This window comes from Carcharodon carcharias, chromosome 12 (assembly GCF_017639515.1).
Source record: "Carcharodon carcharias isolate sCarCar2 chromosome 12, sCarCar2.pri, whole genome shotgun sequence".
Classification (NCBI taxonomy): domain Eukaryota; kingdom Metazoa; phylum Chordata; class Chondrichthyes; order Lamniformes; family Lamnidae; genus Carcharodon; species Carcharodon carcharias.
In genome coordinates, this window is record NC_054478.1 from 43,809,089 (window position 1) to 43,828,484 (window position 19,396).

Sequence of the window (19,396 nt, forward strand, 5' to 3'; positions counted from 1 at the left end):
CACATTTTCATTTTGGCTTAATATGAAATCTCAATGGACCCAATCTATCAAGTATTATAATCACCATCTCAATCTTAAACATTAATGGCTTTGCAATTGCATTTCCTGTCTCCGTTGATGCTCTGCAAAAGTTATAAAGATGGATGTTTACAGTCATATGTTGAATGTTTTTCAGTACTGAACATATTGCAATCTCAGAAATATTGGATGAGTTATGGTATATGGAGCAATCTTTCTGTAAATCACCAGCATCTTCTATTCTTCATATTCATTATCCGACTGCAAATTTTACTTCTAAAAGCAGAATGGGTAGGCAGTTTTTAAAAGTTTGATTCTTTCATGTGGGCTCTTGCGAACAAGGCCCAGCATTTGTTGCCCATCTCTAAGTAATCCTGAGAAGATGGTGGTGAGCCTCCTTCTTGAACCGCTGCAGTCCATGTAGCATAGGTACACCCACAGTGCTGTTTGGAAGGGAGTTTCAGGGTTTTGACCCAGGGACAATGAAGGAAAGGCAATATAGTTCCAGGTCAGGATGGCCAGTGGCTGAGAGGGGAACTTGCAGCTGGTGGTGTTCCCGCACATCTGCTGCGCTTGTCCTTCTAGGTAGTAGAGGTTGTGAGTATGGAAGGTGCTGCCAAAGGAGGCTTGATGAGTTGTCACAGTGCAACGTTGCCCTGAATGCTGTCAAGCTTCTTGAGTGTTGTCAGAGCCGCATTTACTCAGGCAAGTGGAGAGTATTCCATCACATTCTGAAGTCTACCTTGGAGATGATGAACAGGTTTTAGCAGGTTAGGAGGTGACTTACTCACCGCAGAATTCCCAGCATCTGACTGGCTCTTGCCACAGTTTTTATATGGCTGGTCCAGTTCAGTTTCTGATCAATGGTAAACCCCAGGATGTTGATAGTTGAGGATTCATCCTTGTTAATGCCATTGAATGTCAAGAGGAGATAGACATTGCCTGGCATTTGTGCGTTACTTGCCGGTTATCAGCCCAAGCCTGGATATTGTCCAGGTCTTGCTGCATATGGACGCAGACTGATTCAGTATCTGAGAAGTTACGAATGGTACTGAACATTGTGCAATCATCAGCAAACATCCCCACTTCTGGTGATATGATGGCGGGAAGATCATTGATGAAGCTATTGAAGATGGTTGGGACTAGGTGACTACCCTAATGAACTCCTACAGTGATATCCTGGAACTAATGTGTGACCTCCAACAATCCCAACCATCTCCCTTTGTGCTAGGTATGACTGCACCCAGTGGAGAGGTTACTCTCTGATTCCCAATCACTTCAGTTTTAGCTAGGGCTCCTTGATGCCACACTCAGTCAAATGTTGCCTTGATCTCAAGGGCAGTCACTCTCACCTCACCTCTTCACTTCCATTTATTTGTCTATGATCTGAATTTTTCAAAAGGCGGCGTCTTGTTTCCCATCACTGAAGAGTCGGCAGGGAACACACCCCCACTGACTCTGACTGCCCCAGCTCCAATTTCCACGCCATTAAGCGTTAATTGGTAGCAGGTGGGACTTCTGCCCTTCACTCGGGAGGAAGTCCCGTCTGAGAGAGCTGCCAGCCAATCAGCTCTGCAGTGCCTATAGCAACAGCATTGCAGTCGATAGAAAAGGAAATTCAAGAAGACATCAGATATTAAGTTCGGGAACTGGAGAACTAGGTAAGTTCAGGGGGTTCCAGGGTGGGCCAGGTAGGGAAGGCCTGGGGCACAGCAGGGGTGGTGATTGGGGTCTCAGGGGAGAGGCCAGGGTGGTGGAGGAGGTCTGGAGACCACCAGAACTTAAAGGTATTGGGGGGGTGTGCGACTTCATAAGTGGGCTTCTGCAGGAGGCACAACCCCCTTCCCACCTTGGATGTAACCTTGATCTATTTTGAGCTTCTCTACAGAGCTTCAGTCTTCCCACCAGGCTAAAATTTGGGGCTGGAAACGGCCCTTAAGTGACCATTAATTGGCTGCTGAAGGGTCTCAATTGGGGAAAGGGCAGGCTTGCCGTCCAAGGCCTTTCCCACCCCAGCGTAAAATCATTGCGAGGTTGGAGCAAGCAAGACCTTGAGAAAATCCCGTCCCTTCAATTTCACGATCCCCCCTCCCCGCCTAAAAACCCACCAGTGGGGGAGCGTAAAAGTCAGGCTCATGTTTGGACCAAGGCTGTGCAATAAGGCCAGGAGCCAAGTGGCACGAGCAGAATGCAAACTGAGCATCAGTGATCTGTGGATGTACAGCTTGATCCCACTGTCAACAACACCTTCCATCATTTTGCTGATGATCAAGAGTAGGTTGATGGGGTGGGAACTGGCTAAGTTAGATTTTTCCAGCTCTTTTTGGACAGGACTTACCTGGGCAATTTTCCATATTGTTGGGCAGATGCCATTGTTGTAGCTGTACTGGAACAGCTTGGTTAGGGATGCAGCTGGTTTTGGAGCACAAATCTTCAGTACTACTGCCAGGATGTTGTCAGTGCCCATGGACTTTGCAATGTATCCAATGCATTCAGCTGTTAGTTGATATCTCGTGGAGTTAGTGAATTGAATTGACTGGAGACTGGCATGTGTGATGCTGGGGACATCAGGAGGAGGCTGTGATGGTAGCAAATGCTTTAGCCTTGTCTTTTGCACTGATGTGCTGGGATTTCCCATGACTGAGGATGGGGATATTTGTGCAGCCTCCTCCTGTTGTTTCATTTTCCATCACTATCTTGCGCTTGTGCACCACTGCTGTCTAGCAGGTGTGTACCTGGTCTGATTAATAAAGATCAGGGAACTTTATTTGAGTGATAAGGCTCACTAAGTACCTGGCTTTCAGCTTGTGATTTTTTTTTCCTGAAATTAAACACAAGCGGTTTTACCATTGAGCCAGAAGTGGAAAATGGTTCTTTACCAAATCCTTGATAACTCAAGAATTTATTGCAGAATTTCCAACAAACTATATTCAACAATGGCAAGAGGTAACTTTAGCTTTTAATGACACAGAACCTTGTTTACAGATTATGAGCTCTATCACTTGAATTTATCATTCCTTTTTCTTTTTTGAATATTATTTAAGTACATTTCACTTGTAAAAGACTTAACTAACATATTTGTGCTACGGAACAACAGTATTAAGAGCCCACCACAAATTTCCCTGAAAAGCTATCTTTTGTTCAGCTGAAAAATGGTTGCTGTGGTGCAGAAAATATTGGACATCACAGAGGCTGAACCAGCCAAAAAATGTAGCCTGGGGGGTTGGTTTTGATCATGGAATGGAGAGAAAGGCATCGGGGCAACAGCAGCCCATGTTATGCTTGCGGATCCCAGAGTAGCACACCTGCTCTTGCTGACCTCACAAAGATTAATTTAGCACTCACCTTTCTGGGCCTCTTCTGCCGTAACCTCAGGTTTTTCTGAGCAGACTGTCCTGACAGATGCCACCCAATTTTTAAAAAGCCTCACAGAACTCCAATTTGCGTAGCTGTATTAGGCTTCCACCAGATTCAGGCAGCTACTTCGGCTACCTAGCAGAAGGACCCAGGAAAATAGAGACAGAGCTGGATTGGGGGGGGGCAAGTTCAGCACCTTCATTTTCAATCCCAGACTGCCCCATTTCTGCCAACTGGAGAAAGTTAAAATCTCCCAAATCTGGTAGGCTAACTAATTTCCTAGGTTGGTACGGGCCAAAGTCTTGGCAATTAGCAATAGCTGTATTCTGATGAAGCTGCGAGGTAAAACAGATTATAAAATTTTAAATCATATTCCAATTATAGGATGGTAAATACTTTCATATGAACTGAGCTTAATTTTTACATATATAGAATTTAAGTCGATGGTATATTGACATAAAATTAATGGAAGTAATCCAACTGGAAGCTATCAACAAGCAGCACAAAGAAAAGTTAAACTATGCACAAAAATATGTGATGATTAATTGTGATATTCATGTTCTGCTAATCTTTGCTTTTAAATAACAAGTGACAAATTTCCTGCTTCAATCTTTAGTTTATTCAGTAAATATTAAAGTTAATATTTGAATTTTATAGATATTGTAATTACAAGTAATATCAGAAATAATTTCTCTGGGATTAAGAGAGGACTGTTAAGAGTTCATTATGTATACAGAATTAGCAGGGCAATTCCATTGATCACGGCTGATATCAGGAATTATACTGTCAAATTGAGGGTCCTCCTCTGGCAGACCTTCTGAAGTTGAATGGACCCATTTGATCTTCTATTCAAAAAGAACTGATATGCCCATTTTCATTGCAGTTTACCAACATTAGCAAAAGTTGTGTGATATTGCCTAATTTTGTAAAGTATGACTCTCAAAAGTGCAATTGCATCTGTGGTAATTAAAATTTGGCAGTTAAGCAGGATGCTCCAGTAATGATTATCCTTTAAATGTATTTAGCAAGTAAAGAACCACTATAAACCTCAAAAATTGATTAGTATAATTGAAATATTCAGGAAATTTGTGGTGGAAATTGAGAAGTACTTGCTTTTCAGTGCAAGCCTTACAAGCTATATAATAAAATATCACAAATGAAATTTCAGTTGGATAAGTTGAATATATTGCAGTTATGTACTGCCTATCATGATCTCAGGACTTTTCAAAGTGCGTTAGGTCAATTAAGTAGTTTTGAGGTCTAGTTACTTTCATGATGTAGGAACCACAGCTACCAATTTGTAGACCATAAGATCGTAAGATGTAGGGGCAGAAATAGGCCATTCAGCCCATCGAGTCTGCTCCGCCATTCAATGAGATCATGACTGATCTGATAATCCTCAACTTCACTTTCCTGCCTTTTCCCCATAACCCTCAATTCCCTTACTGATTAAAAATCTGTCTATCTCAGACATGAACATACTAAACAACCCAGCCTCTACAGCCTTCTGTGGCAAAGAATTTCACAGATTCACTACCTTCAGAGAAGAAATTCCTTCTCATCTCTGTTTTAAACGAGTGACCCCCTCCTCTGAGATTATGCCCTCTGGTTCTAGACTCTCCCACAAGTGGAAACAGCCTCTCAGCATCTACCCTGTTAAGCCCCTGAAGAACCTTATGGGCAGAATTTTCAGTTTGACATGCGAGGGTCGGGACCCGAACGTCTGCTCGTAAAATGATGTGCGGTTACATCGGACGAGCATCCAGACGTCACCGCACGCCATTGCGATATTTCGCTGGGCGGACACGCGATGAAGTTCGATTCATGTCTGCCATTAATTAACTGGCTAGTTAAGGCCCTGAATTCGTCAATCGACGGCGATTTTTAGGTGCCCGTGTGATGTTTGGTCGGTGCACAGGCAGGTGGGATAAGAGGGCTCAGTGGGGTCGTCAATCTGCTTTGTGGAGTATTTATTGGAGGAAGTATTTTAAATTTGCCTGTGTGATTTGCAGTAGTTCAGAACGCATTCCAGCAGCTTTCTGTGTAATTTGAACCTTCAGGTCAACACTCTGCAGTTAGGAATTTTTAGCAGGTCTGCAGCTTCCCAGAGGCCTTCCTTTAGCCTGGATATGGGATCTGACATGTCCGCTGGAGGCAGCTCCTCTGAGGAGGAAGGGAGGGCTAGAAAGGGGAGGAGACCAGGAGTGCACATTCAGCCTCCAGGAGAGCCACCTTTGGGAGAACAGGCGCAGGCACAAGGGGCACAGGGGCAAGAGGTAATCCAAGGTGAAAGGGGCCACAGAAGACGCCACTACCCTGCTGCCAGGGTATACAGGTGGCGAAGCAGCTACCTCAGTATGATTGAGGCGCAGTGCCGAATGATGCTCCAACTGTCAAGGGAGACAGTCAACTACATCTGTCAGATGATTGGCCCTGAGATCTCCGCTAACTGTGTGGGCGGACACCCCATGCCAATGGCTCTTAAGGTCACAGTTGTCCACAACTTCCATGCCTCTGGCTCCTTCCAGGGCTCGATTGGTGATCTTTCTGGTGTCTCCCAATCATCTGTCCACACTTGTGTCTAGCAGGTTACAGATGCTCTGTTCAGACGTGCATTGACCTTCATCCACTTCCGCTGCGACCAGGCAAGTCAGGCACAGCGAGCCAGAGGCTTTGCGGCCACTGCTGGCTTCCCCCGCGTCCACGGTGCAATAGACTGTACACATGTGGCCATCAAGGCGCCAGCAGGTGAGCCCGGTGCCTTCGTCAACAGGAAGGGCTTCCACTCCATGAACGTGCAGATACTGTGTGATCACAGAATGCAAATTCTACAAGTCTGTGCAAGGTACCCAGGCAGCTCCCATGATGCCTACATCCTCAGACACTCCCAGGTGTCAGGGGTCTTCAGTGCTCTGGCTTGGCTTGATAGGTGGCTGCTGGGTGACAAGAGCTATCCCCTCAGAAGGTGACTCATGACCCCTCTCCACCATCCAAGAATAGAAGCTGAGCAGCGGTACAATAGGAGCTACGCCTCCACAAGGGCTGTGGTGGAGAGAGCCATCGGTCTTCTCAAGTTGCGCTTCCGATGCCTGGACCGCTCAGCGGGCGTACTCCAGTACCCCCCAGATCGTGTGTTGGTGATAGTGGTTGCATGCTGCGCTCTACACAATCTTGCGTTGGAAAGGGGGGATGCAGTGGACAATGAAGATGTTGACACAGTGGATGTGGGTGCACTTGATGAGTCCAGCATTGATTCTGAGGATGAGCATGCACAGGGGAATGCTGAGGGGGTAGGCGCTGACCCGGGACGCCAAGAAGGAGCCAGGGATACCAGGGAAGCTTTAATCCAATGAGCCTTCAGCTAGCACAACACAAATGAATCAGCAGGACCAGCCTTGCCTGGCGCATCCACACTCGGCACTGAAGTGCAAAATCTGCCAGATCATCAGCAGGGACTAAGGGCTTTGGACATAAATTTCAATGTCCAAACAAAAACTCATGACATTTATCTTAAACATGCACATGCAGAACAAACGAGCCACCCTCAGCCATGGTCACACATCTGGTTTTTAATTTAAACATCAGATGTTCTCCCAATTCCAAAACAATACTGTAAGCGAGCAAAACTAAATTATAAGGCCCTAATTTCGTACAACACAAAAGCACCAATGAGAAACCCATGGTGCGCCTACGGTGCCTTATGCTTTCATCTTGATGCTGCCTCATTGCTGGAATTGGCATCTGAGACAGCTTGCTGATTCTGCTGTCCTGTTGGCCTCGATTACCTTGATGGTCATCCTCTGGCCCATGGAGCCTGTGCTGGGCCCGCTTGGGAGGGATCTGCCAGTTGCACAGCTGGCATCTCCCCTGTCATTGCAGCCTCACTGGATTAAGTAGTCACAGAGGGGTTGAGCAGCTGGTGCTCTCATCTGGAGCGCCTTGAGAGGAGCCCGCAGATACAACTGGCAGTTGCTGCACCGGCATGAGGTCGCCTCAGACCTCCCTGCTCACTGTGGATGGATGGGCAACGAGCTGGGAAGCTTGAAGCCCACACCATCTCCCACATTGGCACTGACCAGCTGTGGCCAATGGTGTTGTGAGGGCTTGCAGGTCCGAGCATAACCCCAGGAGGACCTGACTGTTCTCCTGGAAGCCTCTCACCACGAGAGTCACCACTCTCTCCATGGAGGAAGCATGACGCTCTGCCCTGAGGCTTATTGCATCAGTGATGCTCCGCATGGACTCCTCTACCACAGACACCAAGCGAAGCACAGCCTCATGTATCACTCCCGCACACCCGACTGCATTTCCTGCACCCGCTACCTCACGGACGACTCCAGAGACACATCATCAGGCAGCGACTGAGCATGTGTCTGGTCCCCTGCAGTCCTCCGACTGTTGGCACCCTCGGCACTCTTTCTCTGCCAGCTCCTCCAGCGAATGTGAAGTGCCCTCTCCAGTGTGCCCCAGGACAATAGCCAATGTTCCAATGCCCATGAGGTGCTAGTACCTGCACTTATCCTTGCCTTGCAAAAATGGTGTGACGCAGGTGACACTTGAAAGCCCTCAGGCATGAGGGGGCATCTGCAGCTCCTCCTGCTGGCCCTGCTCTGATGATGCTGAAATGAACAACAGTGGATCAGTTAGCGTGCACACAGTGACAAACCTTATCTCTTTCCCTCTGGCTCATTATGCACTCAACTTCCAGAACCAACAGTCACAGACGTTGGTGGGGTGGCAAATAGTGAGGAGGATAGCCTTACATTACAGGCGGATACAGACGGGCTGGTCAGATGGGCTGATGAATGCCAAATGGAACGTAATATTGATAAGTGTGGAGTGATGCACTTGGGCAGGACAAACAAGGCATGGGAATACACCATGAATGTAGGGCCGTAGGAACTAACGAGGATAAGGGGGACCTTGGTGTACATGTCGGCTGGTCCCTTAAGGTAGCGGGACAGATACATAAGCTGCTTAAGAAGGCATATGCCATACTTGCCGTTATTAGCCAAGGCATAAAATATAGGAGCAGGGAGGTAATGTTCCAACTGCAGAAAACGCTGCTTAGGCGTGCAGAATGTGCTTTATGGGAGGGATGTGATTGCAGTGGAGAGAGTGCAGAGGACGTTTATCAGGATGTTGCCTGGCCTGGAGAGTTTCCCTTATGAGGAGAGATTGCATTGACTGAGGTTATTTCCTCTGGAGCATAGGAGATTGAGGGGTGACATGATTGAGGTGTCTAAACTTACCTGGGACTTAGATAGGGTCGACAGTAAGGAACTTTTCCCCTTGGCAGAGGGATCAGTAACCAGGTGGCATAGAATAAGGTAAGGGGCAGGAGGTTTACAGGGGATGTGATGAGCAACTTTTGCACACAGAGGGTGCTGGGAGTCTGGAACTCACTGCCTGAAAGGGTGGAAGACGCAGAAACCCTCCTAACATGTAATAAGTATTTGGATGTACAGTTACGCTGCCATGGCATACAAGGCCATGGGCCTAGTGCTGGAAAATGGGATAAGACTTAGATGCATGTTTGACCCACATATCCTCGAAGGACTGAAGGACTTTTTTCTGTGCTCCACACCTCTGACTCTATCACTCTGTGACCGAGCAATGTTGCAACAATGACAAATTGAACAAGCATCAGTGCTATGGATGTTGGGAAGACTTGCGGATCTCACTGTTGGCCTCAAATACCTGGCCGTTCTGCCCCAGCCCCAGCGGCACCAGTGGGCCTGGGTGCATGGCGCCTCTCAAGCTCAAGGGCCTCCTGCTCGATGCGGCTTAACATGAGGAGGTGAGCCTAGCCCCCTCCAGTCCCCGCATACTCCGACGCATTATGAGCATTCTTCTCCTGAGAAAGATAGAAGACCACTCATTGCGTTTAATTGCTCATGGACTCTGCACACGCACGCCACACCCCAACCACAGTGGGCCACATCAGGCCTCCAGTACCTCCTCTCCCTGCTACTGCTGATCATTCACACAAAGATACTACGCCTGCTCCCAACACCACCACTCCCCCCACCGCTCCCCCCTACCCCCCCCGACCAATGGCCACCTTGGACACATTCAGCATACATCACTTTAGGAACCACACGGTCTTTGCTCCCTTAGCAAGGAAGCGCAACTACATGCAGCGTTGATGGCAGCAGATGGTTCTTGGCCACAACACTTTGAGGCTCCCCTTCCACAATCTCATCACCCTGCATAGGACATGTGTTGGAGTTCTGAGTATGTGCATCTCCTGCAGGTTGTCCCCAGAATAGTCTTGTGCGACTAAGAGCAATACATGGTGCGGAGGAGAACTCATCTCCTCATGAACCACTCAGGTTGATTTAAGCATGGGCACTATCTGCTTGCCCACCCAGTGTACGAGAAATGCCCAACATGATTCAATACAGTCACAACAGTAAGACTTGGTGGGGGAGGGGTGCCTCAAAGCCTAAGGCCACCTGTTGGGTTAAATGCCCAATGCCAACATGGCACTCATCCTTCCAGAGTGCAACAAATTGTTGAAGCGCTTACGGCACAGGATCCAGGTAAGCCGCACCACGTCACGGGAGCTCATCACCTCTGCCACCTCCACCCAGGCATGTTTGGTCAGGTGGGGGCCCTCCTCCTCCCATCCTGGGGGACCAATGCCTCCCGCCGTGCTGCCACCACCTTGAGGAGGGCGGCAAGGCATTCATCTGAAAAATGAGGGGTGCATTGGCCCCCCACTGGCCTACCCTGCAGCCTGCCCTGCTCCTGTGGCAGACCCTGCAACCTGGCCTGCTCAGCCAACCCCCTTTGGTGCGCCCCTCGAATTGGCCATTGTCACCAGCCTACAGGACGCTGCCAGGCCTTCTTTTAAACAGACTGCTGGGTCGCCATTGGACCCAGCAGACTGTGTACGCCCGCTGCTGCACACACACTCCCGCTATCCACGGGAGTCGGCAAGTACGCTGGGCGGGCCTTAATTGGCCTGCCCAGGTAAAGAAGTCCACGCCCGCCCATGCCCGCATCTGCGTTCTCTCCCCTCCCCCCCAAAACTGAAAATTGTGCCCTACATGTTTCAGTAAGGTCGCCTCTCATTCTTCTAAACTCCAATGAGTACAGGCCCAACCCACTCAACCTCTCCTCATAAGAAAATCCCTTCATACCTGGGGTCAACTGAGTGAACCTTCTCTGGACTGCCTCCAATGCTAGTATATCTTTCCTTAGATAAGTGGGCTAAAACGGTTTACAGTATTCTAGCTGTGGTCTAACTAGTGCCTTGTATAGTTTCAGCAAAACTTCCCTATTTTTATAATCTATTCTCTTTGAAATAAAGGCTAACATTCCATTTGCCTTCCCTATTATCTGCTGAGCATGTACGTTAGCGTTTTGGGATTCATGCACAAGGACTCCCAAATCCTTCTGTGCTGTGGCTTTCTGTAGTCTTTCTCCATTTAATTAATATTCAGCACCTCTATTCTTCCTGCCAAAATGCATAACCTCACATTTTCCCACATTATCTTTCATCTGCCAAGTTTTTTGCCCATTCACTTAACCTGTCCATATTCCTCTGTAGACTCTTGCGTGTCATCCTCACCGCCTGCCCACCTATTTTTGTGTAATCCACAAACTTAACGACAGTACATTCACTTACCTCATTCAAGTCATGAATGTATATTGTAAATAATTGTGGCCCCAGCACTGATACCTGTGGCACTCAACTAGTTACAGGTTACCATCCTGAAAATGCCCCCCTTATCTCAACCCTGTCCTCTATTAGTTAGCCAATCATCCATCGATGCTAATATTAGTATATTATTGGTAGTCCCCCAACACCATGGGCTCTTAACTTATTAAGTAACCTTATGTGTGGTATCTTATCCAACGCCTTTGGAAATCCAAATATATTACATCTACTGGTTCCCCTTTATATGTGCTGCCTGTTACCTCCTCAAAGAATTCCAGTAAATTTGCCAAGCATGATGTCGCCTTCAAGCTGACTCTGCTTGACTATGAAGGGACATGTTTTGTAACATTTTTTAAAATCTTTAGCTTTAATGTTTAAAACTCTTCATCTCCCTGAGGCAGCTCTGTGCCTCAGGGAGCTTTTTCAGTGCAAACCCATGCGTATGCACGAAGTTCACGTTTGCCCTCCTCCACCCACCCAACACAGGCAGCACTGAGCACTTAAGTGGCCTCGTAGCGTGAAATCACAGTCTGGCCCCGATCATGGGCAACAGTCGGCTTCCCGACTGCCCCCACCCGCACCCCCCGAACCCGCCCGCCAAGGGAAAAATCCTTCCCATTGTCTTTTTACAATCTTCCACACAATGCCAGTGCAGAGAGGGATGCCTTCTGACCACCCCGTCACCACACCCGGCAGCCACTGCACTCATTCCAGCGGTGACAGGTCCAACTTTTAATGCAGCCCGCTGCCTGCCAACCCACCTACCCCCACCACCCCCCACCCCCTCCCACCCCTGACCCCAGAACAAAAATCCCACCTTCTGGGCCTCTTTCTCCCGGGTCGGGAAATGTCCCAACTCTGCACAGCCAACCCAGTATCTAAAATCCAGGTCTATGTGTCAATAACTTGGCGGACTTCGTCAGAGACCAAGTAGAAGTTGCATTATAGAAAGTCCAGAAATGTAAGATCTGAATATTACATCCAAGTCATAACATAGGATATATACGAGCACAAAACGAAAAAGGCAGCTGATAAAATATAGGAAAAATATCCGCCAAAGTAAGACAAACTGCCTTTATATTGCGCTAGTGCCGATACTCAGTAAAACAAGTTATTCCTGACCAGCAGCCTTAGCAAATTGGGTAAGTTTCCTTGATATTGCTAGCTATGTGCAATTCACCTAACAGGATATAACAGTTTGTCTAACACATTAGGAATTCAGAATAAATGAATTTCAAATCAAGTAGTGGATGTGAAACCATGTTACTCCATGATGGGAATGAAAACCTACTGTATTCCATTTGCATTGCTGCATCAGTACGTTACAATCCCCACTGCTTTTATTTTTAATGGCAAATCTACGCATAATCAGAGGGCAGATGGGCAACAAATAATGGGCAATACAACAACCTCACTGTAAAGAACTCATTACATCCAAGCATTCAATTGTTGATTTATTTAGAAGTTGTTTTGAATGGCACAAAGGCTGCAGGAATTGGAGGGGTGTGCAGAATTATTGGTATATGCAATATTAATGGTACATTAGTTTCACAGTATATTAAATCAACATGTCTGTTCATGCTTATTCTTTTTGAGCAATAATAGTGTTTCTAATAACACTGCAGGAACTAAATGTTAATTGTGCTTATGTGCTTATAATATACCATCTGCCCTGTTCAGTGAGCAAAAGAACATCCAATACAGTCGATGTGAAGAGCACTGCACTCCTGAACTAGAACTGTTGACATCCTTACTATAAAAGCAAAATATTGTGGATGCTGGAAATCGGAAATAAAAACTGAAAATGCTGGGGAAATTCAGCAGGTCTGACAGCATCTGTGGAGAGAGAAACAGAGTTAACGTTTTGAGCAGGATATTGACATCCTTACTTGATGCACTTCATACTTCTCTGCATTAAATTTCACTTGACACTTGCCTACCTGTTTCACCAACCTGTCTGTGTGCTTTTGAAGTTCTACATTATTCTCCTCATGGTTCAAAATACTCCCAAGCTGTGTATCATCCACGAATTTTGAAATGCCAAAGTCTAAGTCATTAATATATAAGGAATATATAAACCTTCCTCCAGTCCAAAAAACAACTGTTCAACACCACTCTTTGCTCCTGTTACTCAGCCAATTTTGTACTGTGTTGCTATTCTTTCTTTTATTCCATGAGCTCTAACTTAGATCACAAGTCAATTGTGCGGCACTTTATCAAATGGCTTTTGGAAGTCCATGTATACCACATCAACAGCATTATCCTCATCAATCCACTTTGTTATCTTATCAAAAAAACTCTGACAAGTTTGTTAAATATGTAATTTCCCTTAACAAATCTATGCAGGCTTTCCTTAATTAATCTGCATTTGTCTAAGTGACTATTAATTTTGTCCCGCATTGTCATTTCTAAAAACTTTCGCACCACCTTGCTTAAACTCATTGGCCTGTCATTCCTGGGCTTATCTTAACACATTTTTTGAACAATGGTGTAATATTTGCAATTCTCCGGTCCTCTAGCACCACCCGTAAGTCTAAGGAAGGTAGGAAAGTTATGGCCTTAGCCTTCGCAATTTCCACTCTCACTTCATTCAGTATCCTTGGATGTCTCGCATCTGGTCCTGGTGCCTTATCAAGTACAGACAACCTAACCACTATCTCCTCTTTATCAATTTTAAACATTTCAAGTGTCTGAACTACCTCCCCTTTCACAGTGATCTGGGCAGCACCTTCTTCCTTGGTAAAGGCAAATGCAAAGTATTCATTTAGAAACTCAGCCATGCACCTACCTCCATACATAAATTCCCTTTTTGGTCCTCAATTGACCTTATTGCTTCTTGTCCACCCTTTTACTATTTATAGGCCGATAAAAGACTTTGGATTCCTTTTTATGTTAGCTGCCTGTCTCTTCTCATTTGCTCTCTTTGCTTCTCTTATTTGCTTTTTCAATTCCCCTCTGAATATATTCAGCCAGGTTCAAAATTGTATTATCGACCTGACATCTGTCATAAGCACACATTTTCGGTTTAATCTTAAACTCTTTCTCTTTTGCAATCCATTTCAAAAAGAGTAGGGCAGTTTTCCCTGTATCCTGGCCAATATTTATCCCTCAGCCAGCATCATTAAAACTGATTATCTGGTTGCTATTTCATCGCTATATGTTGAAGCTAGCTGTGTGAAAATTGGCTGTCATGTTTCCTACATTACAACTGTGATTACATTTCAAACAATACTTCATTGGATGTAACACAGTTTTGGTCATGAAAATGTGAAAAAAAATGCAGGTTATTTCTTTTGACAATGGGCCAGAAGCTCAGACGCAACCTCCTTTAGTGAGCTAAGTGGCATCTGCAGACATCTTTGTAAACTCGATTATATTTAAAGAATTTACATACTCTGGTAACATGAACATGTATTCTCATCTTTGAAATCTGCATCTTGCAGCTGAATGGTTAGCCCCTCATTAACTTTCACTCATGCACGGCCTTCCAAAGAAATCTAGCGCACATCAAATTATTAACGTGACTAACGAGAATTCTAATTGTTTATCATGCTGTTTTGAAAAAAAATTAATAAAGATGATCCTTGGCCAGGGTTTTTAAGATGGTGGGGTTTCCCTTCCTGCCATCCAAGGAGACAGCGAAGAATATATCCTCACCGATATTTCCTTCCCCACAGCCATTTAACACTCCAACAAGCATTAATTTATTGGGAGGCGGGACTTCCGTCCCTTACTCAGGAGGTAGTCCCAGCTCAGAGAGCTGCCAGCCAATCAGATTGGCCAGCAGCTCTCTAGAGCCTGCAGTGCCAGAAGATGGCTGCTGATGGAGGCGCCCCCCCACCCCCCCACCCCAACCCCATTCCCTCCCAGCCAAGGTCTGAATTGGTTATTTTTTGGACTTCTTCCCTGCCTCTGAACTCCTCCCACCAGCCCAAAAATTGAAGCTGGTCAGGAAATGGCCCTCAAGTGGTCAATAATTATCCACTTAAGGGCCTCAACTAGGGCAAGGGTGGGCAGGCCAGCCTTGGCCTTGGTCATCCCAGCATAAAATTGTGGAGAGGTCAGGGCGGGTAGGAGCCCGATGGAAAGACCATCCTGGAAATTTTACAGCTGCCCTTTGCCTAGAACCCCATCAGCAGGGGAATGTAAATTTCTGCCCGTGTGTCTTTATTGAAGATGAAGCATTTAAATATTATACATTGATAAATTTTTGGAGGAAGAATAAGGAGAGGACATAAGCACTGCAAGTGAAGCTTTTAAGGGAGTCAGAAACAGTGATAGGAATGAAATGCATAATAGCTTTTACAAGGCAAATTATTGGATGCTTGATGAAGAAAAACTTTGGAGCGTATGGGGAAAAAGTGAATAATACTTTCACAGGAGCAGTGCAGGTTCAAATGGCCAAATTATGGACTCCATGAAGATTATTTTAATATTTAGAAGTATTTTAATCATGATCACATAATATGGCTGAAATGGTCTGAGAATACCTCATAGTAATGGGTGGAAAAGTAAATTAACATTTACAAACAAATAGGAGAAAAATTAACATTATATGGAAATGGTTAAGTTAATAGCACAAGGTGTGTAGTATTTCATTAAAATGGGGTGTAATCATACTTAGCCGAGTGATAAGGAAGAACTAGATTTCCATTCTACACAAAGTCCATCTTTAAGATTAGCCTGTGCAATTGCTTGCGCTTTGAATATTTTAAAACTATCAGATCTCATTTAATAAATAATTCTTGGATTCTTTAAATTTTAAAAAAAAAGTTATTTATCTCTTTTTGACTTAATCTACCTAAGCCTTAACAAAAACAGAATTACCTGGAAAAACTCAGCAGGTCTGGCAGCATCGGTAGAGAAGAAAAGAGTTGACGTTTCGAGTCCTCATGACCCTTCGACAGAACTTGAGTTCGAGTCCAAGAAAGAGTTGAAATATAAGCTGGTTTAAGGTGTGTGTGTGGGGGGCGGAGAGATAGAGAGAGAGAGAGAGAGGTGGGGGGGGGTGTGGTTGTAGGGACAAACAAGCAGTGATAGAAGCAGATCATCAAAAGATGTCAATGACAATAGTACAATAGAACACATAGGTGTTAAAGTTAAAGTTGGTGATATTATCTAAACGAATGTGCTAATTAAGAATGGATGGTAGGGCACTCAAGGTATAGCTCTAGTGGGGTTTTTTTTATATAATGGAAATAGGTGGGAAAAGGAAAATCTTTATAATTTATTGGAAAAAACAAAGGGAAGGGGGAAAACAGAAAGGGGGTGGGGATGGGGGAGGGAGCTCACGACCTAAAGTTGTTGAATTCATTATTCAGTCCGGAAGGCTGTAAAGTCCCTAGTCGGAAGATGAGGTGTTGTTCCTCCAGTTTACGTTGGGCTTCACTGGAACAATGCAGCAAGCCAAGGACAGACATAGCCCAACGTAAACTGGAGGAACAACACCTCATCTTCCGACTAGGGGCTTTACAGCCTTCCAGACTGAATATTGAATTCAACAACTTTAGGTCATGACCTCCCTCCCCCATCCCCACCCCCTTTCTGTTTTCCCCCTTCCCTTTGTTTTTTCCAATAAATTATTAAGATTTTCCTTTTCCCACCTATTTCCATTATATATAAAAAAAAACCCACTAGAGCTATACCTTGAGTGCCCTACCATCCATTCTTAATTAGCACATTCGTTTAGATAATATCACCAACTTTAACTTTAACACCTATGTGTTCTATTGTACTATTGTCGTTGACATCTTCTGATGATCTGCTTCTATCACTGCTTGTTTGTCCCTACAACCACACCACCCCCCCCCACCTCTCTCTCTCTCTCTCTCTCTATCTCTCCGCCCCCCACACACACACCTTAAACCAGCTTATATTTCAACTCTTTCTTGGACTCGAACTCAAGTTCTGTCGAAGGGTCATGAGGACTCGAAACGTCAACTCTTTTCTTCTCTACCGATGCTGCCAGACCTGCTGAGTTTTTCCAGGTAATTCTGTTTTTGTTTTGGATTTCCAGCATCCGCAGTTTTTTTTGTTTTTGTTTTTACCTAAGCCTTGTCTGAAATTCCTTCCAGGCGACTGGTGCCCCTTCTGGAAAAAGTAGTTCAATTATAGAAAAACAATATTAATTCCTGACATCTGCTATGTTCTGATCCATATTGTTGTTGTTTCATTGCAGGGAAGACTTGCCAACCCACTCAGTTTTCCTGTACCAGTGGACGTTGCATCCCATTGTCATGGGTGTGTGACTTAGAAGATGATTGTGGAGACCGATCTGATGAAGCTGTGTCATGTGGTTAGTGGCTCCTTGTAAAATCTACTGGTTTGCTATGGGCAGTATTGCAGTTCATCATTTAGAATGTATAGCTTATCAAGAATATTGCATTATAAATTATGAGCTTTCCATTGCTGAATGTAGTGGGAATGTCAAGTTTATTTAATATTGCGGATAGATCTAATCTAACTAACCACATTGAGTGGAATTAGGTTATGAGGCTTCTGCTCTTTTGACCAGATGGGCTATGAGAAGCAACAGAGTATTGAAAGGTAGCTAGCACATTATACTGCAGAGCTGCTAATTTCTGATGCTGATAGCTATCACCTCAATCTTGCCTGAAGTAATAACTGTACAGTTTCTGCAAGATTAAAACTAACCTGAGTTCAATTGATGTAAGTGCTTTATTGAAGTGTGAAGAACATGACAAAAAAAGATGGTTAAAATTAGCGCTGAAATCATTATAATTGCTACAATTCTTCAATTTATTTCATCAAAGCTTGTAGGCATTATTATGGCTGATAAAGAAAAGTAGTAAAGACTGTTTCTGAGTGTGACACATGAAGCATGAAACAGTGGGAAATCATGACAAATTCACAGAGTAAAAATTCAGAAATTGCATTTTTTATCTATAAATACTTTTTTTTTAAAAATGGGACGTGTGAAGAAAAATGGAGAGTATTTCACCAGAAAAGATTGATGAGTTGCAAGTTGTTTGATAACCCATATATAGATAATTAAATGTATAAGTAGAGTTTCTATGGCTTAGGTCATGAAAGCAAATGCCTAGTCCTGGGCAGGCCTTGGGCTTTTGCAATATTTGATGACTACCCCTAGAAAGTCATGTAAATGATGTGATTATTTCTAATGGCAAGCAATTTCTTTTGTAAAATTCAGCACAATGTAGACTATGGGCAGAATGTTCCATGCCCACTGGCAGTGGCATCAACAGACAATATGGCAAGAAGGCCAAAAATCGGTTTCACAATGTTGTGAAACCAGTTTGTGATTGTCTGCTCAGCACGTCAATGGCGGGCCACGTTTCTCGCTATTGGATATCAGGAACCTCGCTGTAATACATATGCATATGATTATAAGGCCAACCCCCACTCCACCCCCCAAGCTGAATCGTCCACCCACATCGGCATGATTGTACACCGGTGCAGAACACACCTTCACAAGTGTGACGTGCAGAAGTAGGGACTTAGCGCCAGAGCTTTGCTCACATCATGGACATCCAAGGAACAGAAGATGCTGCAGTCCGACAGTAATGGTACACTGGAGGAGCGTCCATGGCATGCTGGGTGGACTTTCATGGACATGGCTCTGCTGCAAAGCAGCTCACAGAAGTTGGAAAGTCACCATTGAGGATCTGCTCACAATGGATGATGGTCGAGGGGGTGGAGAGGAAGGTCCAGCTGTGTTTGGGGGAGGAAGGTGTACCGGGGGGTGGGAGAGGAAGGCTAGGATTAACTGGGAGAGGAAGAGGTGTCAGGGGTGGTTGTGAGATTGGGAGGGGCGGAATTAAGGTGTCAGGATGGGGTGAGGCTGGGAGGGGGTGAATGAAGGTGTTCAAATGTGATGAGGTTGAAGTGGGGGAATTAGGTGTCAGGATGGACTAATGTTGGGAGAGGGGGGAATGAAGGTGTTGGGTAGGTGAGATTGGGGAGGAAATGAAGGTGTTGTGGGGTGGTTTGGGAGGGGTGAATTAAGGTATCATGGGAGTGAGGTTGGGAGAAGGGGGATGAAGGTGTCGGAGGGGTAGGTTGGAGGGGAGGGAGTACGGGGGAGGAGAGGGTATCGGGGGAGAAGATGGCAACTGGGGAGGTAGATGTAAGTGGGGTGGAAGGTGTAAGGGAAGGAGTTCAGAGGGGGGAAGGAGTGAAGAGAGGGGAAGAAGGAGTGTGGAGAGGGGAGGGAGACCAGTGGGAGGAAGGAGTGCGGACAGGGGAGGGAGTCCAGGCAAGAGGAAGGAGTGTGGAGAGGGGCGGGAGACTGGTGGGAGCAAGGAGTGAGGACAGGGGAGGGAGTCCAGGCGAGAGGAAGGAGTATGGAGAGGGGAGGGAGTAAGGCTGGAG

At 45.5% G+C, this 19,396-nt stretch overlaps 1 protein-coding gene across 1 annotated transcript in view; it reads left to right on the forward strand.

The window, feature by feature from the left end:
• LOC121284946 (low-density lipoprotein receptor-related protein 1-like) overlaps positions 1-19,396 on the forward strand; it is a 1,922,347-nt gene that overhangs the window by 1,049,013 nt on the left and 853,938 nt on the right. Inside the window, exon 18 of the mRNA XM_041200912.1 lies at positions 17,223-17,339. Within this exon, the coding sequence (XP_041056846.1) occupies positions 17,223-17,339 (117 nt within the window). The remainder of the gene's footprint in view (positions 1-17,222; positions 17,340-19,396) is intronic.